This window comes from Acipenser ruthenus, chromosome 23, assembly GCF_902713425.1.
Source record: "Acipenser ruthenus chromosome 23, fAciRut3.2 maternal haplotype, whole genome shotgun sequence".
NCBI classification, from domain to species: Eukaryota; Metazoa; Chordata; class Actinopteri; order Acipenseriformes; family Acipenseridae; genus Acipenser; species Acipenser ruthenus.
In genome coordinates, this window is record NC_081211.1 from 28,918,490 (window position 1) to 28,942,550 (window position 24,061).

The 24,061-nt window shown below is 45.8% G+C and overlaps 1 protein-coding gene across 2 annotated transcripts in view; it reads right to left on the reverse strand.

Moving 5' to 3' along the window:
- The window catches only part of LOC117413193 (NEDD4-binding protein 3-A-like), a 29,693-nt gene continuing 5,632 nt past the window's right edge, over positions 1-24,061 (reverse strand). Inside the window, exons 1-5 of one of the 2 annotated variants that reach the window (XM_034022004.3) lie at positions 15,791-15,947; positions 5,541-5,975; positions 4,110-4,670; positions 2,757-3,008; positions 1-2,169 (exon numbers count right to left, since the gene is read on the reverse strand). In XM_034022004.3, coding sequence (XP_033877895.3) covers positions 1,609-2,169; positions 2,757-3,008; positions 4,110-4,670; positions 5,541-5,942 — 1,776 coding nt within the window. In that variant the 5' untranslated portion in view covers positions 5,943-5,975; positions 15,791-15,947 and the 3' untranslated portion in view covers positions 1-1,608. Of the gene's footprint in view, positions 2,170-2,756; positions 3,009-4,109; positions 4,671-5,540; positions 5,976-15,790; positions 15,948-24,061 lie in introns of those variants that run through there. The other variant, XM_034022003.3, reaches the window with a different exon arrangement.

Genomic DNA, 24,061 nt, shown 5'->3' on the forward strand with positions numbered 1-24,061 from the left:
TATATATATTTACATTCACATTCACACACATACACACAGAGATTAAGTGATTTGAATTGGGGATCACAGAATTTACACAGGATTTCTTCATATTCCTTCTTTTTAAATTATTATTATTATTTATTTTCTGTAACACAAGTTGTCCATTGTCCTTATTCCATGTCTCACAGCCCCGTATCCATGCACAGGGAGTGGTCGTTGCTGGACCAGGATAGTCCTACCAGCATCACAGTCTCATAATCCCAGGGTGGTGCCAGTCCATTCATGTCTTTATTTAGCCCATTTCCTCCGCTGGGGAAACTACACACAGCTGTGTTCTGTTGAGAAGATCATTGCGCAGCCCGGCTCTTTTGTACTGGAAAGCAGAGTTCCAGCACTGCTGGTTTATGTTCTGTACAGAGAGGCTTCTTCATTTAGAATGACATTCTACATGGGCTGCTTCTCTCCTTGAGCTTCAGTGTCTGGACTCTTCAGGGTCTGGTATTATCTGAGGAAACCTTTCGGAAATCTAGGGAGCCGTTCTTCATGTGAAACACAGGTCCATTTTAAATTCTGCGTCTCACCCACAGCAGCAGACCCAGCTCACTTATTTATTACAGCGTGCCTTAAATTCAGGAAGCTCTGATTTGTAAAGGACCAAATGTCCTGACGTGCCTTTACATCCAGGCCCAGGTTCAGTTACCTTAGTCTGACCCCGGAACATGCTGGCGTGGAAGTTTCTAAAGAAAAGAAAGGTGTGGTGGATATGCAGGGAAGTCTGGGTTCTTTATGCTTGTGCCTCTGGTGAGACTGTAACTTAGGGAGTTACTGAATAACAGAGTCTCTGTGTATGTGTGTGTGAACAAACAACAAGGTCCTAATAACTAACAAGCCAAGTTTCTGAAGCTCTGCCCCTTGATGTGCTGACTTCCAATGTTCTTGTTTCTGATCAGCTGCCGAAGGGAGTGGGGGGGTGGAAACAATGCTGAGAGCATGCAAGTTAGATGTCAGTCATGCATTAGGACCCGCCTTTATCAGCACAATCCTCCAATCAGACCAAGGGGGCTCATGTATCACACTGACTCAGAACTACACAAAAAATGTGTTGCATGTGAAAACTACAATGCTGGGTTATTGTTCCCAATATAAAAAAAAACATAAATGAAATAAATAACAACAACAATAATAATAATAATAATAATAATAATAATAATAATAATAATAAAAAGTATAATTAAAAAAAACAATTACATTAAAAACTATACAGGTAAATTCCAGAATTTTTTTCCCCCCTCACAGAGATGTTGATGAATTGTTACGTTTAAAAAAAACAAAAAAAATCCCTTTATTTTTCAAAAGTGAAAAAAAAAAAAATAATAATCTGGCACTTTGCAAGACAGCATGCAGCGTTGACGTCTCGTACATTTTCCTGCAGTCCCGGACTCCCAAGAGCAGCACCTTCTGCAGCAGCTTCCTGGATTGAAGGGCACGTCATCCAATAACAAACAGCCACACAAGCACTGGCTTCTTTCAGCTTTAGTCTCTTTTGCCCACAGATTGTTGCGTTCATTTTTTATTTCTGGCCCTCCTATTTCCTCTGTCCTTTGCCCCTCCTGCCACCAGAGGCAGTCATATTTCAGAGGACTCGATCCTCTCTATCCAGGGCAGGCCTGTGGGCTGCTGTGGGTCGCTGGCCCCTGTGCTGCTGCTGCCACTCTCCCCCCCTCCTCCTCCAGCTCCTCGCAGCTCCTGCAGTTCCTTCTCCAAGGCTTGGTTTTTGTGGTACATCTCCAGGTAGCCCGTCTGCAACTCCTTCTGGTACCGGATCACCTTCTCCTTCTCGTTCTGCCAGGTGCGTCGCTCCGACTCGAAGAGGGAGGTCTGGGCTTCGTTCTGTCGTCTCTCCAGGAGCAGCTCCGCCCTCAGCCTCTCCTCTGTGGAGCCCTGCTGCTGCCCCCTCCCCTCCCTGCCCTCACCCTCTGCCTCTCCGTCCTCCTCTCCGTCCTGCAGGGTGCGTTGCAGGGAGTCTCGGAGCAGCTCGATCTCGTTGTCCTTGCTTCGCAGCTCCCCCCTCGTCTCTCTCAGCTGCGTCTTCAGGCTGAAGATGTCACCCAGCTTCTGAGCCACCTCTGCCTGCGAGTCCCTCAGCTGCTGCTTCAGGAGGGAGATCTCCCCTGATTTCTGGCACACCTGAAACGGGAGGGCAGTGTGTGAACCTATAGTCTGCTATACAGAGCTAGCAATGTATTGATACCGATAGGGCTTATGAACGGAGCTGTGCTTCCTAAGGAGATCTCAACTTCAAACGGTCCACACCGCGCACAAGCTAGTCTCGTTTAGTATTCCTGCAACACAAGCTAGTCAGTTATTTAATAATGTACAGCCAAAGTAATGTACAGCCAGCAATGAATTACCCAGGAATTTATAAGTCAAACTCAAAAGAAGGGGGCGTGCAGGTGCAGATATCATATCAAAAATGACAATATTTGAATAATGTGTAACCAAATTGAATTGGTTATTAGGCACGTACTGTAAAGTTTAACAATCTAAGCTGTCTCTACAGTATATGCATGTCCCTATCCATCGAGCATGTTCTCAGGAATTCAAAAACAGATTCCATAGTCATTATTGTGTAGGTATTATTGTGATCTCTGTTTCTTTTCTGTTGCATAGAAAACCCTTTCTAAAAAAAGCAATAATATTCTGAGCTTCTTATCCTCAATCCTCTCTCTTGCATGCACCCCCTGCCCGCCAGCCCTCTGTGTTTGCAGACTGACCTCCCACTTGGTCTCCTCCAGTCTGGGGTTGTCCTGTCCCTGCTCGAAAGTCTTTAACCCCTCGCACTCCCGCTGCAGCGCGCCCAGGTCCTCCTGCAGCCTGCGCTTCTCCTGCTGCACCTTGTACAGCTGCAGCTGCAGCGTGCGCTGCGAGCGCTGGGCCTGCTGGGAGATCTGCCGCAGCTTGGTGGCGTAGAGCCGCTTGAGCTCCTCGATCTCCTTCTCCCACAGCCGCTGCCTCTCTTCAAACACCTGCCGGGGAGAGAGGAGCGTCACACCTTCCTCTTCACACTGCACCGCAGTCACAGCAAGATCCTTACACACCATGCATTTGGAATGTTCTTTTACAATTTCAAAACTCACCACTATTGAGTGTTTAATAGTTATGGGTCATTTGGAATAGGAACGTTATACAGTCTAACCTTCCCCATAACCACTGATCAAACAGTGCTTACGTACATAACTCTAAGAATAGCCCCTGAATACCCCAGCAGTAGCTTTGCTTATGTTCTGGGTTTCACAGACATACCAGGTGTCACAAGGTATTTTTCAGCTAAACAAGCAGGAAATGCCTCAAATCAATGCATGTTGCATGGTGCAAAAATGCCTCAAATCAATGCATGTTGCATGGTGCAGAAATGCCTCAAATCAATGCATCCAGCCTTGCATGTTGCACGGTCCAGTCAAAGCAAGACTGACTTATTAAAAAAACAAACACACTGGCACACAAAAGTATTTTGAAACACGAGACTAAACAACCCAGAAAGTAAACTCAAAGCATGCCTGTCTCTACCCTGAAGGTCTTCCATGTGTGCACTGCACTGATGCTGGTCTACAGGAATGACTACTTCAGCCTTGGTCTCCTGCTAATCTTCAGCAGTCCCTGTGCACACATTTCTACAGTTTCATGTCAATAAGGATTGTGATTGCGAGAGGTTGTGTTTGAGCCTCGACTTTAACGGCATTGAGATACTGGCTCCAACACTAAAGAGCGCTGCGGTCAGGTACAGACAGACCCATGACAACGTATTACTTGATCTACGAGCTGTCAGCGAGTTTCAGAAGTGGAGGGAAGGTGAACGGAGGCTGTGAAGGAACACAGGTTGAGGTGAGTGGGAGTGAGAGAGTCGTGAGTCCCCCCCCCCCCCTTACAAAACATTTTATTTTTCTTAAAGAAACAGGTTCGCTCTCCTTTCTTCTTACTGACAGCACTTCCAAACACCAGTTTTGTTGCAAGAACCAAAGGTTTACTTAAGAAGAACAAAGCCAAGGAAAACAATTCAACACACACAAAGCAAGCGACCGAACAGACAGACAGACAGACAAACACACATTCTGGAAGGAGATCCCCACCTGAGCGATGGCGTCCTCGCTCTCGTCCAGGTTCCTCCTCACATGTTTCAGCTCGTGCTCCTTCTCCAGGAGCCTCTCCTCCAGGTCCTTCACCATGTCCTCCATGGAGAGCGAGGCCTGGTAGGGTGGGGGTGCCTCCCCGTCACAGCCATGCAGCCGGTGCAGCGTGGCCATGCTGCGGCACGACAGCTCCGTGGCCGTGGACCGCCCCCCCCGGGAGCCCGCCGAGCCACGCTCCAGCGAGCCGATGTGGTTGATGTGGCTCATGGAGGCGCTGATCTGGCCCAGGTGAGCCTTGAAGGGGGGCCGGTAGGGCGGGAGGCTGTTCAGGGAGTGGTGTCCCGAGTCAGACATGTTCTCCTCGTCCTGCTGGCTGAGGGCTCGCGGCGGAGGGGGTCTGGTGGGGCCGCTCCTGGAGGGGGAGGCCTTGGTGTAGGAGACGTGATGAAGCCCGTTGGGGAGCCCCTTCTCTGGGTCCTCGTGTCTGGACGGGTACAGGTTCTGCATTGAGCTGAAGTTCTTGGGAGTGACTGGTTTGAACGCAGAGGGTCGACACCGGGACTAAAAGACATGAAATAAAGAAATAAAGACATTTTCAATTGGTCTGCAAGTGTGCTTTCCATCACGGACTTGTGGAATGTGTGGTATGCAGCCACTGAGGAATCGAAGATTATAGGGTTTTTTTTTTTGGTTTTTTTTTTTAAGCGTTATCAGTAATACTTTAACAGCCATGGATTTTTTTTTTTTTTGGTGGGATGGGGGAGGATACATTTTTCATACATTTATAATTCCATCCAAAGCCTCCAGCTATTGAAACCTGCCTACTAAAAAACAACATTGATGAATGGATGATTTACACCTGAGGATTACCTTCCTATAAATAAGAGCTCGCTCGACAGCTCATGGGATTCTTACATACCTGTTATTTATACATTTATATCAACAAAAACCCACCAAATGAATGGCCCTGGCTCCTCTATGTCTTCCTGCGCTAAACCCTTCTGCACAAATCCCCTTCCAGTCTTTAAATTCCTGTGTGAACATGTTTTTAATGTAGAGTCACATTCAAGATGCAGACAAAGACAACCGTCTCTACTGGGATTCCAGACAGAGACTGTTCTTATAAAAAACAAAAATAACTTGGACTGCAAGATGCCCCTACAAAATCCTGCTGCCAGTAACCACTACACTTTTAAATGCAACCCATGGTAATGCATTGTATTAATGGTAAGAAACTGCTAAAAGGTATTGCACTTTCCAAGAACCCCACAGCGCTAACCATTGATGAATTCCTGCTGGTTAAAGCACCACTCCTTAAACTACCACTCTTCAGAATGTGCAAACACATGCTGCTTGAGGGCACAGGCTTGGAGGAGGAATTCACTGGATTTCTCAGCAGAGGGACCCAGCCAGAGAACTGAAGGATCTCACCTTTTCCAGCGGCAGGGAGTTCTTGGTCAGGTCAATCTCCTTGCCGTGCTTGTGATGCATCTTGCTGTAGAGGTTCTCTCCTTCCTCGGAGCCGTGCTCCCTCTTGATGGAGGAGACGGTCCTCTTGCCTGGTTTGGGCTCCTTCTTGGTGATGTTGAGATAGTTGAGCAGCTCCCTCTGGGCGAGGCCCTTCTTGAGCAGGCCGTCGGGCTGCCTGGGTCCCGCCTGGGGCACGGCCCTGCTGCTGTGCAGGGGCTCTGAGGACAGGTTTGGCTTCTCGATCAGGCTGCCCACACTTCCCATGGTGCTCCTGTACTGGCCGCGCTGGGAGGGGAGGGGGTAGAGGTCACTGAAGTGGGTGCTGGATTTGCTGGTCAGGGGCAAGGTCTGTGCTGTCGCCATGGATGATTAGGAAGGGAAAGCGCACGGGGAGATCTGGAAGAGAAGAATAAAAAGAGAAAATAAGGTTTAAACATACTGGATGTATCATTTTTGTAAAATAATCCAATACTGTATGTAGACATATTGAGAATACAAGTACAATGCAAAATGCCTCCAACGTTATGGAGTACATACTGCATACTGCACTGTACAGCATTGAACTCAGAAACATTCCATTCACATGCTGTGCAACAAGCAGCCTTTATACATTCCAACATGTAGCTGTTTGTGAGAACAGTTTAATATGATGTGTCTAGATTTATGTCAGCTCCGCTGCCTGCTGTTCTTCAGACAAGATGATTCAACAGCAATCCATACAAAGCTGTAACCTTGGCTCTAACGCAGACCCTGCTTGTTGCATGAAGAGGCCCGTATCAAACACCAGAAACAGCCAGGAGGCACGTGAGGGATGACTGTACCCAACAGCACTGATACGGATAAGAAGGTGCCTGAGAGTGTAAACAACACTTCTGTGCCCAGGACACATCCAGAGTTTCCACGCAGCCGAACCGGGCTCTGCCGGCGATATCTGGCTATGTGGTGTCTTCACATCCCTCGCACTATCACCCTGATAAAGCTCCAAAGAGCTTTTCCTCCCCAGTTTGCCAGCGAAGGCCATCTGCCCGCCCAAAGCTCATCACAGAGGCGGTGCGGTGCTTATCCAATGATACCACATTAAAACACTGAGCTCTGCTGCTGGCATCTGAAGCCATGGATGCAATCTCCCCCTGATTATGTGGCAGGGTTGATCTCACCTTCACGACTCGCACTTACTAAAATGAAGAGCAACAAAGTTATTATTGAACTACAGTAATGCTTGCTTTACGAGTGCTTTGTTTGGAAACACACACTATTACCCCTCTCTCTCTCTCTCTCTCCCTCCTTCATGCATCATTCATCATCCCTGTGTCAATCCCAGGGGATTCATTTAGAATTTTTTTGGAAAGCGCTGTAATAAACACTAAAGAAGACCCACATTTCCAGCAGGGCTTTCTCATTTCAGCACATCCTGGATTGACAGGAGGTACTGGAATACAGCAGATAATACTGGAACACAGGTGTTGGCTGATAGAGGCAGTAGCGGTATTGTTGCTGTTGCCATCTGCTCAAAAAAAATAACCTAAAACGTGTGACCGGGAGATTCCCGTACAAAAAATATTCTACTTGCAACCATGCAAACTATCAGGGATGGAAAAAATACTCCATTTGCAGAGCAGTGTCATCCATTCTGGGTTTTATTGCAAGTTTGATCAGCCCCAGTGTATAGTAACAAGCTCAGATGTGTTTTATTAACCTCTTAGTAAAACCAGGAATGGATCAAATTGCTATGCTATGGAGTCCAAAGCTGAGGAACATGAAGCCACTTTTTTCAGTAACAGTGGCTTGAAACCTGGTTCCAGGAGACCGGGAGATATCGTTTGTTGCTACTTTGCTAAGTCTCCCCTGGTGCACCGCGCAGTGGCCTGAAACCTAGTCTCCTGAAACCAAGTTCCAAGCCACAAAGTGGCTTCGTGTTCCCTCGGCTTTACTTCCATCCCCGACTATGGTAATGAATTGTATTATTAGTAATAAGGACATGCTAAAAGGTATTCTATTGGCGTAGAACCACATACTGTTAATTTGAGAAGCACCACTGATTAACCCATTAACTACCAGACATAATGCTTTGGAATGTGTAAACACATGGCCCGTGATGGCAAAGCTTGGGAAGGGGAACTCCTGTGGCCTGCGATACAGTGGCCCATTGTAACAGCAATTAATTCTAAGCTCAACACTGCACAGTGATCATTGTGTGTACAGCACAATGGGGCTGATTGAAAATAATTACAGCATACGAACAAAAGAGGCTTTCTGAAAATAATAAAAGCCAACGGTCAAGCCGTTCAGCAACTCCAACTGAAGTCATGTGCAGCCTGGAACCAAAGCAGGGTAGTGTAGGTGCAGCTTACTGCAGGTGCAGAAAGATCGCCCTCCTGCCACTCTGCATTTATTTATGGCAATCTGATAGTTAGTTTGGCATTTAAAGGCTATTAAGACTGGTGCTATTAATACAATGTTGTTCACATGTGCTGTAAAGCAGGCTAGAGAACTGAAGAGCTGTATGCAAGCTTGAGTCTTGAGAATGTGTTAGTCCCTCAGACTCCTGGGGCCAGTTTCACGAAGCACTGCCAGCACTTAGCAGGCTGCTAGCTAACAAGCTTACCTGTTTAAAAAAAAGATCATTTAAAGAAACCTACTCATCAAGTCTAAATCACAGATAATGTGTTATTTTCTTTTTTTTTTCTTTTTTTATGGAATTGGATTTAGCAGACAGCTCCCTAGAACAGCTTTGTGAAACCAGCCCCTGGTTTCTGCCAGTGCTGCATGATGAACAAGAGGCTGGTTGGTTTATAGGAAGTCAATTAAAAGGAAGGTTGTTTTTCTTGGGGTCCCCTCCACTGCGGCAGGCTGTAGATCAGAGATCCTGGCCTGGTCCTCCCAAGGTGCAGCCCAGTGCGAGCATCGCTCCTGCAGGGGGAGCTGACCTCCAGGACATGGGGCTCCCTCTCCCTCTCCCCCTCTCAGCAGCCCAGCTGAAATCATGTCCACAGTGTTAACAGAGCGCTCGGGGTTTAATGTGACGTGGAATTCAGGCAGCTTGCGTATCCGCCAGCCCCCGGGCCGGTGAGAGTCTGGAGCTGGAAGCAGCACAGTATCATCATGATCAGTCCTTCATTACATTCAGGGGGTTGAAACCAAATACAGCAGTGTTGTTTATTTGTTGTAGTTTGTTACTGAACTGATTTATATATTAACCATGGCAGTTAATTACAAAGGCTCTTTTGTTGCACTGCTCTGCATTTCAAAGCAAGCACAAATTCACGGAACGAAACTGCAAGAGACAGGCAGAGATGAATTCACTGCTCGGCCCAGTTACTCTCCCTGTATACAAGGCTACACTGAATACAGCGCCCCAGCCAGGCTCCTGCACTTAACTCCAGCACAGAAGATCTTGGCTCTGTTTATTTGATTTTCTTTAGCACTCAGTCCTTGGTAACTGATTGGAAACACCACAATTTAATATCGCTAAAAGAATTTGCTGAAAACATTTCTCTCGCGCTTGCCAAGGTTACAGACGATCAATACTGTATTTATTTAAAAGGCTACAGCCTGTGGCAGGTGCAATAAAACAGCGATTGAACCTTTGTTAGGGTTAATTAATCACCATGTCCAGACCAAGCCAATAAAATGTCTCTCTCTCTCTGTAGATTTAACCCTCGGACCTTGCGGTTGTACTCTTTGCCTGCGCTATTCAACTCTTTGAACTTCTAACAAAATTTAGTGTCATTTCATTCATTGGGCACTGATGTTGAATTGCTAGTGCTTTGGAATGCCCTTGACAAGAAGACAATGGGTTGTATAAATATCTTTGAAAAAAAAAGTGAACTTACTTTTTAAACAAAAACCTATTTATGCCTTCCGGTGTAAAAGAGGTGAAAGAGTTCCTTCAAAGAAACACACAGCCAAGAAATATTCAAACAAATGAAATGACGACCGTTTCAGCTGAAGACACTGAGAAAGGCTTCCAGCTGAAACGTTAGTCATAGAATGTATCGTTCACTTCTCTCAGTAATACATGGAGGATGTTGATCCTTTCATGCACGGCGACCTCATATGGGGACACATGGAAGACCATTTCCCCCTCCATATAAAAGGAATAGAAAAAAATGGAAAGAATTCTCAATTGAAAATCGATTTATTACTGCTGTCCGAAGCTACTTTTTACAGCTGTTTTCAATATTTCAGACACGGAAGAAGTTAGTCGGACATTTCCCATTGAATCCTATAAAGTTTTGTTTAGTAGTTTTAAAACAAGCTCCTTTTTCACTCAGCCTTTGAAAGAGTTGAAATCCGTTCAGCAGCTACGGTTTCATTTAATGAAATATCCCAGGACTCCCACTGAAGTAAGAGATTCATTTTCTGCTTGAGCAGCCAGCTGCATGTACCAGAGTACTCCCCCTCCCCGTCCCCCCCCGTCCCCCCCCCCCCGTTTTGAGATGCGCATTATTAATGTTTGGGTGTCAGATTTCTATTGATTGAAATAAATTTAAATACCAGGGATCTGGTTGCAACAGATGAAGCCGCTGGAATTCAGTGTCAAAAACAAAAATAAACCAGTTCTGCAAATGGCTGGTAACTAATACAGTTTCTAGCGAACTCGATGCAGTACAGTAGACAAAGTAAACATGGTCTGCATGTTTAGTTTTTATAACCAGGTGTCAGATACTTCCACGTAATACAATATAGTACAGTCTAATACATGGGAAGAAAAATGTGCTTTTAAAACATATGGCTGTTTTACTGTGTTCAGTCTCTCCTGCTCCCTAGTATTAAAACCCCAGGTAATTAATCATATACTGCAAGGCTGACAAACACACAAGCCCCCTTCCTTGCTTCCCTCGTGCACCTCATGATACTGGATGTGCTCTAGCACAGGGATTGAAGAGATGAATCTGGATGTGCTCTGGCACAGGGATTGAAGAGATGAATCTGGATGTGCTCTGGCATAGGGATTGAAGAGATGAATCAAACCCTTCCTCCCTGTTTTGCTGCTCTGGGGCGCTGGGTACTTGCACACTGCCCAGTGGAGGAGGCACACACGCTTCATCGCTTCTGTAAAGCTTCTTTCTTCTAATAACAGATTAAAAACTGCAAGCCGTCAGCAGCACCTCAGAGATCCCCAGTGGATGATGGGAGGCCCCCCTCCTAGGGCAGTATTGATCTGCGGTCTGGATACAGTTAACGTGATTAACTGCTAATGCGGAATACATTCCACACTGCTTTAGAGTCTCTCTCTCTCTCGAGGAACACAGCAGCTGCGATGTATAAAGGTCTGCGCTTTCCATATCGTACGGACAGCTTGCAGACAGCGTCAATCCACGGCAGGACAGCTAACCAAACATTTAGTAGGAACCAAGAAAAACAGGCATAATAATGCCATCTGCTATAGTAGCAACTACAGCACAGGAGGAAAAAACTCCTTTTTGAAAACACCTTATCGTAAGCGGAAAGCCGCTATGCCAGAGAGAGCAGGAGAAGCCTTGGCTTTGGTTTAAAATAATTCTAAGGTTAGGTTTTTATGCTGGTGGGGTTGAAGAGAGCAGTTTAAAGTCCCTTCATTCAAGATAAAAAATCTGCAGAGCTGTGGATAGGCTAATCTCTCAGGAGTACCCCCCCCCCCCCCCCCCCCCTCCATTCATAAAAACAGTAGTGCAAAAGAAAGGATTTTAAAAGACCTTCCTGTCTTCATTGAGGGTCAGTGACCCAGGGCGGCTGGGGTTTCAAAAGGCTCACACCTCTGTGCCCGCTGGGGCAGTTAAGACTGCGGGGGGAGGGTATAAAGCACTGAAATCCAGACCCAGCCAGTTACTACAGGGCTTCATGCAGTGCCTGGACAGTAAATAAGAAACAGGTGCAGTTTACTTCTGAAGAGGAGGAAATGAGGGGCCCGATCTCAGCACATCCTCTCAGAGTGTTTCTGCGTTCAACCCAGAACAAGTTTTTGTTTTACTTCTGCACTGTAGGACCTTGTGTTTCCACGGCACGGAAGAGTTGAAAACTACAGCTGGAAAATTAGCATGTGTGCAAAAAGGCCTTCATGTTAAAAGAAAAGGAAATACATAATGAATGGCAAGTACCATTTAGACCCCATCCTAGTCTCAAAGCTTATTAAGACCATTACGGGTCATCATCACAAACTCCGTTCTAATTGCCAGGAGCACAGGATTGAGCAGGGTCTGGTAGGGAAGCACAGCATGCAATGTTCAATTAGGAAGCAGCTACAGACTCTGGAAACCACAGCAGCAAGGGAGGAGGAAGAGCGAGCCAGTGCTTCATCCTCCTCCCACAGTAAGCACATGTTCATTAGCTAAGTGCATCACACAAATCTTCCATCTAATCTCTCCCCACCGCTGCGCCTCTTCCTGTGTGCAGTCTGTACGTTTTAAAGCCTCAGTACAGAAGATAACCCAGGAGCAAAGAGATACAATGCAAACGTTTAACTGACCAACTTACCAACTAAATAACTAGCTGTGCGCTCGCTAGCCTTTTGATACAGTATGAAGCCTTGGGGATCTTGTGTGGAATACAATTTCAATGCAAATATACAAGCAAACCAAAAGGAACAAAAAACACAAAGAACCATTAGTTTAACCACTAGGCACAACTTTGCATCTGGAAGCGCTACCCCAAGCATTCAATTACAGTACTGCAAATCAGAACAAAAACAGGAGAATATGGTTACAGAGAGGTTGCCCCGAGGGTGATAGGAGGAGTGATTTCACAGACGTTTCCCCTCTTTGATATGGACACTGCAGCTGACCGCACTTCACAATACACTCTGGATCCAGTTACTGCCCTCTGACCTCCAGGATAAGCCACCACACACTCGTGGACCCCTGTAATCACGAGTCAGGGTCTTCTGTTTAGAACTGAAAACCAAGCTCTGCGTTCAGCCACAGAGTCAGGGCAGGTTCAGGCGTCTGTCTTTAAGACATTTTTCATTAGTTTCCGCATTCCTTACTGCATAACCTTTTGGGCTAATCTGCCAAGACACACGATTACTGTGATGGGAAACGAAGAGCAGTGTAAAACTTCCATTGCAAAATAAGTCCTCGGGCAGAGAATCGAGGACAGAAAACTGAGCTTTAAAAACCCTGTGCTGCGCATTCAGTGCTTGCATCTAAACTTCAAACCAAATCATCCAAACTGTGACCTGACAAAATCCACACTCGTCGTGAAACACTGTTAAAATGATACAGTCTGGTTATCAAGCTCTAACCCATGGCGCTATTGAAATCCCTCTAGTCTGGTGAGATAACCCCAGACCCCACCCCCTGCAACACATCATCATGCCTCCCTGATCCTGCACACCAGCAGCCAGACACCATTCACAAGCAGGCCTTTTGGAAATGGACACTTGCTGCTGATTCAACCCAACATACAGAGACTAGAACAGGCCAGGAAGCACAGCGCAGAATAATCCACAGCACTACAGCTCTGTGCATGCATGGCTGGGATTGTTCAGAAGCTGAAGGGTCAGCAGTACGCAGTGTGTGACATCAATTATGAAGCTGTAGTCAGGAGCCATAGTTACAACAACAGATGCAATCACATGCAAATGTGTTCCAAGTGAAAGATTATCAGCAAGCAGGAATCATCAATACTACCAAAATATATATATATATCAAAAGGGCCCCACAATATTGGACACATATGCATCGCTACACACGTGTCTCTCCTGCTAGTTTATTTGATTCTAACTGGGATGCAGGAGATCCTTGTCTGTGCAGCCAAGCTCGTTGTAGCAAACCAGGTCTTTTCACCACCTACTGTACAGCACTCTGCAGCTTTTGAAAATGGAAACAGGAGAGTGGGTCTTGGTTTGAGAGTTCCCGGTCCTTCAGATTAGAAACCGTGTCCATGGAAACATAGCCAGTTTAATTAGTGCTGCACGGCTTTAACCCTTTAAGCAAATAAATGAGCATGCTGAGATTATGAAGGATGGGCACCCTCCTGCGCAGTAGGCCTACAGCCCTTCCATTGTAAATTGGGGAGGTATATTAATTGGTCAATTCTCATTTGCACAAAGTGCCCTTTTCAGTCTCTGTGTTGAATTTTTCGTAGGACTCCAACACTCTAAAACTGAATTTCATTTTCCTTGAGTAGCTCTTGTGAAACCAGCTTCACCACAACACAATACACGATACTCTGGCATGTTACAGTAACCACACAAGCACCAGTAAAACAGTATTACTGGGTAAACAACTTTGCTTTATTTGTTTTGGGTACTATTTTTAACACTCTTGTCAGTCTTGTACCTTTGCCATATCCGGGTCCCTGCATTCGCTTAGGAGAAACTTGTGTACCCTGAGCAGGTTTTTTTCTTTTCTGTAAACAATCCCATTCCATGCATTCTTGCTCTGGAAATTATTAATTTGATCTTTCCTGTGCTGAGCTTCTCATGCAGGTCAGCGGCTCTGACACAAACTTGTCAAGGTTAGAGCTGCCAGTTTCTGTTGACAGACCTGCCTGTTGACATGCTGGGTTGGTTTTTAAAGGATGTAGAGGTGTCTGGGTCAAACAGACCCTGGGAATGGAAACAGCTTAGGATGCTCTTAAAGCTATGAAGCACCCGTTAATTTAGGCTGATACAGAAAGAACCGTTTCTCTTGCAGCAAGAAAAATAACACATTTTAATCTACCTTTTGAACAGAAGACAAAAATATCAGAAGGATCTAGTCCTTGAATGGCAAAAAGTTTCACGGCTTCTCATTTTCATGCTGAAGCTTTCATTGAACCTCAGTCTACGAGGGTTCATTACTCAGCGGTGAATTAAACAAATCACAAAGTACAGGAAACAAACCCACATCACTTCATTTCACAGCGATATATGTCCGAGATGGAAAGTTGAGGAGCTGCAAATTGGCATGTTTATCTGTGCATCAGGGCCAGGGCGGACTCTGCATGCATTAGGAAGGTGTTAGCATGGACTGCACCACATGCTTGGGCTCGGGAGATCTGAAACGTAGCACAGCAAGGAGTTACTGTACCACAGATGGCTGGATAAAGACTCAGAAGCATATCACTGTTGAATGTCTTGTCTCAATTGGAAGCAGCTATAGATTAGTAACACAGCTGTTAGAGAATGTCCTCCAATAGATATATTTCAAGTTTAAAGTTTGATATATGCAAGTACGGACTGCAGGGCATTTGTCTTTAAGGTACTTATCTTACAACAAACAATATTTAAAAAAGGGCCTGCCGTCATAATAATGCAGTTTTCAAATAAGAAAACCCTTTAGGTTCTTTTCGCTGTGTTTATTTTAATAAGAAAAGAAAAGAAAAAAGGGAAGAGGGAGTGCTTTAAAAACAATGCCCTTCTGTGCAATAATCACTATCTCTCGAAGGCTGACCCTGAATGCACAGCACTCCTGCAGACACGCACTGCTTTATGAGAATGGAAACCGCAGGCAGGTGGGTAGAGAATAGGACAGCTGTTGTTACTGTCAGTGCTTTCAATGTGAGCCTCTAAACCCCTATACAGTACATCCACACACACAGTGCGGTTCACGAGAAGCCACGTGCATTACAGGTAGAGCAAGCCCTCCAGCACCCAGCTCATAGAAAACTGCTCAGGTCAACTCACGCTTACTTCTTTGTCAATACGTTGTGTTTTATGTTTTATTCTATAAAATATACAGATCCTACTAAGGGCCTGATCAGCCATGTCTAATTATTGATAAAAAAATGTTTTAAGAATGCATTACAACAAATGCCGTAAACAGATGAATGTGGAGAAACGTTCATTCGATTGCCATATAACTGGTGATTTTATAATTTTAAAAAGAAATACTGTACTCTCTAATACACTCACACTGACGGAAGTTATTCTTCAGGAACTATTTTACCCTAAGGACAGTAGTAATAAAAATACAATTGTATCTAATACAGCAACACAAACAAACCCACTCTGGAATCTGTAGTTTGGGTTCATTTCTGTGGTTCTCAGTACAAAGTGGCATGTGCTCAAGAGTTAGTGCCTCAGGTGAAATGTGATGAATTATACAAGCTTGAACACCACCCCACCCTCTCCTCCGAGAGCAGACTGTCCCAGGAACCCTCCAAGCCCTCAGCTCCTTCCATCTGAAATATTTCATCACAGAACATTTGCTCAGAAGCTGCGGCGATCAGACCTGTAGTACAGTGATCTCTACATACTGTAACCCATATAAAACTTTCCAAACAATAAAAAAGGACAGGCTACTTACCTAGTTTAATGAAAATTCAGAAGCAGATTGGGATAAAGCAACAGAGCCTTCCTGCCTGGAAAAGCTCCCTCAGCGCTGCTTCAGGTGCGTCCTCAATGAGGCCGCTAGGGCTTCCTTGTTACTAAAAGCACTGGTTATTAAAATGAGAAGCCTATCAGTTAAAGCAGACGTGTTCCCAGCTGTGTGCAGACCTGAACAGCACTAACTCCACCCCCTGGAGCAGGGAGCACAGCGCTCTGAGTAACTGCAGGGAGGTACGGGGGCAGGGAGCACAGCGCTCCGAGTAACAGCACGGAGGTACAGGAGCAGGGAGCACAGCACTCTGAGTAACTGCAGGGAGGTACTGGAGAAGGGAGCACAGCGCTCCGAGTAACAGCACGGAGGTACTGGAGCAGGGAGCACAGCGCTCCGAGTAACTGCAGGGAGGTACTGGAGCAGGGAGCACAGCGCTCCGAGTAACAGCACGGAGGTACTGGAGCAGGGAGCACAGTGCTCCGAGTAACAGCACGGAGGTACTGGAGCAGGGAGCACAGCGCTCCGAGTAACAGCACGGAGGTACTGGAGCAGGGAGCGCAGCGCTCCGAGTAACAGCACGGAGGTACTGGAGCAGGGAGCACAGCGCTCCCAGTAACAGCACAGAGGTACTGGAGCAGGGAGCACAGCGCTCCGAGTAACAGCACAGAGGTACTGGAGCAGCTTACACCAGAATTACATTGTACAGTAATGGGGCAGGCAATCAAAAAAATTAATAATAAGCACAATTAACAATCTCCTCCCACAACTGTGCTCACCAAAGCCACGCCCACAGAACAGGTCAGAGGACAACATCTTCAAGACTTCATCTCTCCGGGGGTACATAGATCAACCACCCCGCTCTCAACACCCCCATACACACACACACACACTAGCACTGGCACTTGGACATTAAACACAGAGACACAAAACTTCAATGCACAAAGAGGCGATCCAGACATCTTGTTATCTGCCACTACCTGATCCAATCTCCCGGGCAGAATTCCTGGCCGGTGTGCCAGCCAGCTACTGCCTGTGCAAAACAAAAAGGTGCTCTGTTAGGAACAGAATCCAAACCAATAAAAAACAGTGAAGTCTCTGGAGACTACAAAACAACTAGCAAACAGAAACCTGCCTGATTCTGTGATAACGCTCCCGAGTTCAAACTGCAAAACCACAGGTTTCTGCGCCATTGTCTGCATTTGTGTATTTTTCCCTTTACTGTACTAGAAAAAAAAAACATTACCAAGCCAGCTTGTGTTGGCACGACACAGGCTACTGTTTTAATCTAATGTTCTAATTTAACAAAAACAGAACCAACAAGTTTCAATATTAGATTACACTTACTGAAATGAGTAACACAACCCTGCTGAACATGTCTGCCACACTGGAAATATGCTCATTTCAAATGGAAGGGAACATTACTGTATACCCCTGAGCCCTGTGCGGGTGGTTCTCCACTGGCTGAGCAAGACCCAAACCATGAAACTCTGGCATCAACTCATCTGAATGTGTCTGGGAGCCGAGAAGGGCCAGGGGCAGGGTTAAGGATTTTCTTCATTATGTTGGGTCAGTCAGTACACTCGAGGAAGACGAACAACAAGGTGTGCAGCGAGTCGGAGGAGAGACAAGTACAGCCACTGCTCTCTGATGAAGCACAGGCTCTAGTTTCTCTGCGGGCAGAGAGAAGTGTTCAGGCAGAGCTGGGATCACCGGTCACAAACGAGAGCGTTTCTGCCAGAATTTCTGCTGATCTGAATCCGCCATTCTCAACTCATATCTAGCGCCTCTTAACACTGCATCATCTACATGCGGCTCAGTGTGGGTGATGTCAGCAGCTCTGACGTGGAAACACAACCAGGCTCCTGCTAAGCCATGCCAAGCTGGCTCGCTGCTGCCCTGGTTTGGTTGTACAGTGGAAAAGAGGTATTAGAAACATCCCTGGTAGCGTGGAGATCACAAGAGGATTGAACTGGAAAACTTTACCAGTTGACTCCAAAGGTTAAGAGAGAGTGTCTGCATCAGCACACAGGGTCACTCACCCACTTATTTATTCAGCCTCTGAACCCCCTGCTGAAAACTATTACTGTTAGGCAGCTGTTGAAGAACTGGGCTGCACCAGTATTTGATGGTTCAAAACGATTTCCTGTCCCCAAGCAGCACCTGTGACAGCGAACCCAGGTCAGCGGCTAAGCAAATCAATCTTTAGTGCTTTGAAATATCAATCTTTAGTGCTTTGTAATGAAATGCTGTGGGAAGCAAGGAGGAGGGGTGTGGAGTGAAGAATAATCCACTGAATCAGCACAGAGCAGGAGAATGCGTTACTGCTGTCCTGCACGCATCTCAGATAATGAGAGCAGGAGAATGCGTTACTGCTGTCCTGCACGCATCTCAGATAATGAGAGCAGGAGAATGCGTTACTGCTGTCCTGCACGCATCTCAGATAATGAGAGCAGGAGAATGCGTTACTGCTGTCCTGCACGCATCTCACTGTGATTAAAACACTCTCGAGTGCCATGGACAGTTCTTGGAACCACAAGGAAGAAGGTTTCTGATTACTTTTCTCTCTTCCTCTTTTTTGAATTACGTTTTAATGCATGTCTAAGCAGAGAAGGCAGTGTAACAAGTTTCCTGGTTGTCTGACAAAGAGTATACTGTCTCCCGCTTGCCAAGTCCTTTACATTATATACACACTGCATGTCTTTGAACCTTTCTTGAACCCCAAGTCGAATTCCAATGAAACAGTACATCACAGACATGTTATTATTCTAATAATACATTCTGTTGTAGATATATAATCGGACAGGGGATTTCCAAATGGTTGTGAAGAAGCCCATCCTTCCTCTACCTCGATGATTTAAGCACTCTGTTCAAACGGGCTGGAGGCTGGAGTTCAGGAAGCAGGCCCATGTGCTCTCAGCTGACCTTCCTCATCACAGGAGGAACAGCTTGAGCACGGGCTGAGCAGCGCTCTGAAACATCACATCCCTGCCACCTGCTCATCTCAGCCATGTCCTGTCGGGAGAGACCATCAAGTGGAAACAATCACTTAGGCCTATTTCCACATTCAGTGTCTCAGTACAGACGAACACCCAGGTCACTGGGGGTCAAGCTCCTTGGTACTGAGTAAACCGAGAGAGAAGATGAAAGGAAAGCGTTTACAGTGAGTGCCATCACTGCTGCTGAGGCTATTTATAGAATGAACAGCCACCTGAATATGCCATTAAACTGGGTTTAGCATTGCCCAGAGGCAAAGGTGGGCCTGCCCTCCCCATGCCACCTCGCAATTGCTGGAAGGAGACAGGTTTCTGGAATACAGGTATTCATGCAGGCAGTATACACAGGAGTGGGGTTAGTGGGCAAGTCCCAGCCTGTTAAACAAAAACCACTGAATACCTTACAGGACCTGAAGCTTCCTCTCAAGATGGCAAATCCCCTCTACAGTGTGTCAAACCTGCAGCAGTAACTCAGCACACTGCCAGCTACAGTACAGCATGACCCTGGCAGAGAATCCTCACCATTAAAGATGGATATTTTTATCACTTTCACATTGAACAATAAGTGAAAGCTGTGTTGTACTTCCATTTTAGTACATTGCAACAGGGTCACTGTGTAGTACAGCTCCCCTAACTGACTGGAGTGTTGAATTTCTTTAGTCTTGGTTTGCCTTCACTCTGCCCACGGATACAGTAACAGACTTAATACTGCGGTGTGCAATTCACAATGTTACAGAACCCTGCGTGGAGGGAACTGCCAGTGCTGCAATCTGTGTCATTAACCTGAAAGCTTTTCATTTCTTTAATGAAATGGACTGCACACAACTTACAGTACAGGGTCTTACTTGCACACAGCTGGGTGCCAAAATCAGAACAATGGGTGAAATGACAGTGGCTGAACTTAGATAAATCTCCTGACCTCCAGCCTATAGCATACACACAAAAGAACTGAGGATAATTTGATTCAAACCATGCTGGTGAACCGCATCCCTCCCAAGTGAAAAACTCTTGCCGTGACCTAGCTATCAATCTGGAAAAATCCAGCAAACCCAATCACTAAAACCCATAAAATAAAAAAGCAGCAGACTTAGAATGAACCCTGGGCTGCTAAGCATGCAATAAATTGTGTCAGCTTGCTGTGCAAACAAACCCACGGACCCGTGCCTCGTTCGAGTTATTTATCACGCCACGGAGGGTCGGGTATGAGGATGCTTCAGCGTACATCACCCCTGCTCCAGGATCGAAGTATTGACTTCTAAAAAAAACACTGTGGCAGCGGCCTGCTTGAGACACATCAATCTTCCCCCTTCAACCCTTCCTCCAATTGAAGGAGAGGGGCGAATAACTTCATCTGCGCTAGCCCTGTCCTAAAGCCAAGATGAGGCCAAGAGACCAGACCCCCAATACTTACATTGGAAAATGTTCACCTCACTTTGTACTGTAACAGAAATCCTGTATGTAGCGCCTTCCCAAGCTGCCTCAAAGTACTGCATCGTAGAGAGGGTTACTGTGCACAATCCACCTTGAGGCACGAGAAGGAAGTCACCACGACGAGATGCTTCATCTCAAGAGGTTCCGTCAACAATGGAAGGAAGTCACCACGGCGAGATGCTTCATCTCAAGAGGTTCCGTCAACAATGGAAGGAAGTCACCACGGCGAGATGCTTCATCTCAAGAGGTTCGTTCAACAATGGAAGGAAGTCACCAATGGCGAGATGCTTCATCTCAAGAGGTTCCGTCAACAATGGAAGGAAGTCACCACGGCGAGATGCTTCATCTCAAGAGGTTCCGTCAACAATGGAAGGATTTCAGCTCGAGCACCCGGGCAGTGAATCTTTGTGTGGTCATCGATGAGATGTTTGCACGCTGGGAGTAGACATGCACTGGCCGATATCAGGGCTCTGTCATGAACTGAACTGTAATCACAGGCGTCCTGTCCACTACACATGAATGAGGACAGACACAATGAAGGGTCTTATACCAGCTATCCCGAGCATACATGCTAAACTAGAGACTTCCTTAAGTGCCCACAACCAAAACTCTCTCAAACCTTCAACAATTATTTGCAAGTACGGTTTGCTATCCACTAGTCCAGGGAATTATCTATGTCCTGTTAATTTAGTGTTGCGTGGTACAGGTCAGTTAGGATCAATGCATTTGGAAATGAATCTATGCAGTGACTCACACTGCGTCAGCACAGTGTGCAGCCCTGCTTCTTCTCTGGCATCTCTCCATACCATCACGCCAGCGTTATAGAGAATATGCATTTAGAAATACTATTTCTGGACTTGAACAGAAGCACTGGGTTATATTCAGCTGGATGCTACACCACATGCAGGAATCTCATTGACTCAGCCCCTATTGGGACGCAATGCAAGGGCTTCTGTGATACTACACAAGCACGTTCCTGTTTGCAAAATGCCTGCGGCAAACGATGATGTCATCTAGATTTTTCTGCTGTGAGGAGATGTTACAGTAAATAAGGAGAATGGGTTGCACAAGATAGCTAGTCTATTATTCAAGTCGGTGCATTCCCTTGACTTAGCATTTCAACACTACATTATCAGGGAAGGGTTGGGTGCATGTTGTTCACGAGGGCATAGCAAACATGACATGCACATGTGTCACGCGAATTCAAATAGTATTTTAAAATTACCCTATAATATTAATCATCAGTAACACTCACTGACTACAACTTTCGACAAGGATAAAAATAAAGACGTTTACTATGGTCTTCCTCCTTCCTGATGACAGTGTAGCATCAGTATGCTCTTTGTACAGAGCGAGGTTCATTAGACTTCTTTAAAGCGTACACGGTTATTGGGACTTTAACCCCAACTCCTTCCTGTGACAGACACGGTGCCCCGTAGTGTTTACAGCACTGCACATCTGGTCAATGCAATTGATCTTTTTGGGTCATGAGTTACAATCTTTATCAAAGTGTTTCTGTGATTCTTTGACTCCTGTAAGCAGCACTGTAGTAGTCCTTGTATTTTTTATCTGGGACTCTCTTAGGAGCTGTGTCTCCTGTAAGTAGCACTGTAGTAGTCCTTGTATTTTTTGTCTGGGGCTCTCTTAGGAGCAGTGTCTCCTGTAAGTAGCACTGTAGTAGTCCTTGTATTTTTTGTCTGGGGCTCTCTTAGGAGCAGTGTCTCCTGTAAGTAGCACTGTAGTAGTCCTTGTATTTTTTGTCTGGGGCTCTCTTAGGAGCTGTGTCTCCTGTAAGTAGCACTGTAGTAGTCCTTGTATTTTTTGTCTGGGGCTCTCTTAGGAGCTGTGTCTCCTGTAAGCAGCACTGTAGTAGTCCTTGTATTTCTTTGTGCGCCTCATTAGGTTTGTAAGGTTTGATTTTGTTAACGCTGTGAATGCGGAGCGTCTTGGAAATGACGTTTCCTGGTTGAATGTTTCAGACAGGATTAATAACGGGATGCATCAGTGCCTTTCAATTCCATGTTCTTTAACAGACCTGTCAGTCTGCCAACAGTCAAGGGCATGCACTGCGGGGTCAGCTTTCGAAAATACATCAAAACAATGACATTCTAAACCCAGCAAACAACTGCGAAGACACGATACACTGGAGGAGCAGCTACTGGAAGTGTACCACAGCGGTGGCCATGTAGTTTGCATCATACTTTTATTTTAATTTTTTAGATAGAAAGCAATGTATGATTTCTGCACTGGAGAAAAGCTTTCTACCCTTAAAGACTTTAATCTGGGATGTTATTTCAGTAACATTAGGCTGTATTGGGTAGTACAGTACAGTTTACAATGGGAACTTTTCAATGTACAAAATGAAACGTGTGAGCTATTTTATTTTTTATAAATTAAATCAAGAATAAAACCCTCTTTAACCCGCACCTGATTCACTTTACACTACACTGCAATGCAAGCCAGTTCGCTGGGCAGCGTGCAGTATACTGTAGTACACAGATGCAGAGTCCATTTCCTTTCTTTCCATTGTCTCTCCAGACCCAGGCGGTGACAATGGCTCCAGTATAGTGCGCTTCCCACCCCTGTTATTACTGTACGTTCAGAAAACTGCTATTGTTCACGTCTGACCCTCTCGTTTCTCATGAGATCGCCTGATGCACGCTCTCATCTGTCAAAGCACGGCCCTGCCCATGTGTGAAACAGGGACCGGTTCCTGTGGGAGAAAGCAAGTGAGCAGCCAGAGAGAGAGAGACAGACCTGCCCAGGGTTCAGACAGGCCTCCCAGTCTGCAGGATTAGAGGCTGACGATTACTCACGACACCGCCATGAAGAGCAGTGGCAAAACATCAAGAGACAAACTCTTACCACACTGCTTAAACATCTTCACATGGCAAACTACCTACAGTAAAGACACCTGATTAAACTCAGGATAGTGTCCAGGGTGCTGCTGCTCTAGAAGGCTACAGTGAGATACAAAACAGGGGATTTTCAAACACATTCACTGCCCAGTCACCAGCCTTTACAACTGGAATTGCAATTCCAATAGCAATAAACACCGCCCCAAAATCCACCAGCGTTCACAAGACAACGCATGCCCTGCCGTGTACAGTATTAGCACTTAAATGCACAAAGTCTTCTAAAACCACCTCATTTTCTGATGGACATTCCCTTAAAGGGGAAGCACTGTACAATAGCACACGTACTGTAGGCCTGTATGCTAGTAAACTTTCAGACTCTCTTCTGGTTTTGCCCCCACACCCACATTCCTGGAATTCTCTCCCATTGCTGGCAGGCAACCAATATGTTTTACATTGTATTGTTTTGTAAACTTAAAAAGGAGCAGTGCTTTCTTTGCTTGTGTTTTCCCACACGTTTATGAACTGCTCCATCTCACAGCAGCATTGCTTCTGCAGTCACCAGCTTTCAGCTCAGCACAGAGTTCCATACTGTACTACCAAATGTTTTAAATAATTGCATGAACGAATGAATGAAGCTTGGCGCCTCTCCCTCCTCTCTCCTGGTGCAGCTGTGTATCAGAGCCAGTCATCCTCCTGTTGCTTTGCAGGCTCCATTTATCACACCAATTAACCCGTGTACCATCTCCCGGCTGTTCTGAATAAAGTCAGCTGGTGCGGCCAGCCTCTCCGAATCAAAGTGAGATTTCTGTTAGGAAGCCATGGACTCTGAGCAGAGCGAGGAGGCTCTTTCTGAATCCCTGCAGCACAGTGGTGCAAACTAGGCAGAAACACTTCAGACTTATTAAATGACAAAGTCTCCTTGAAGCGAACTGCATTATCGCAGGTAAAAAAAAACTGTAAAAAAGTTCAGACAT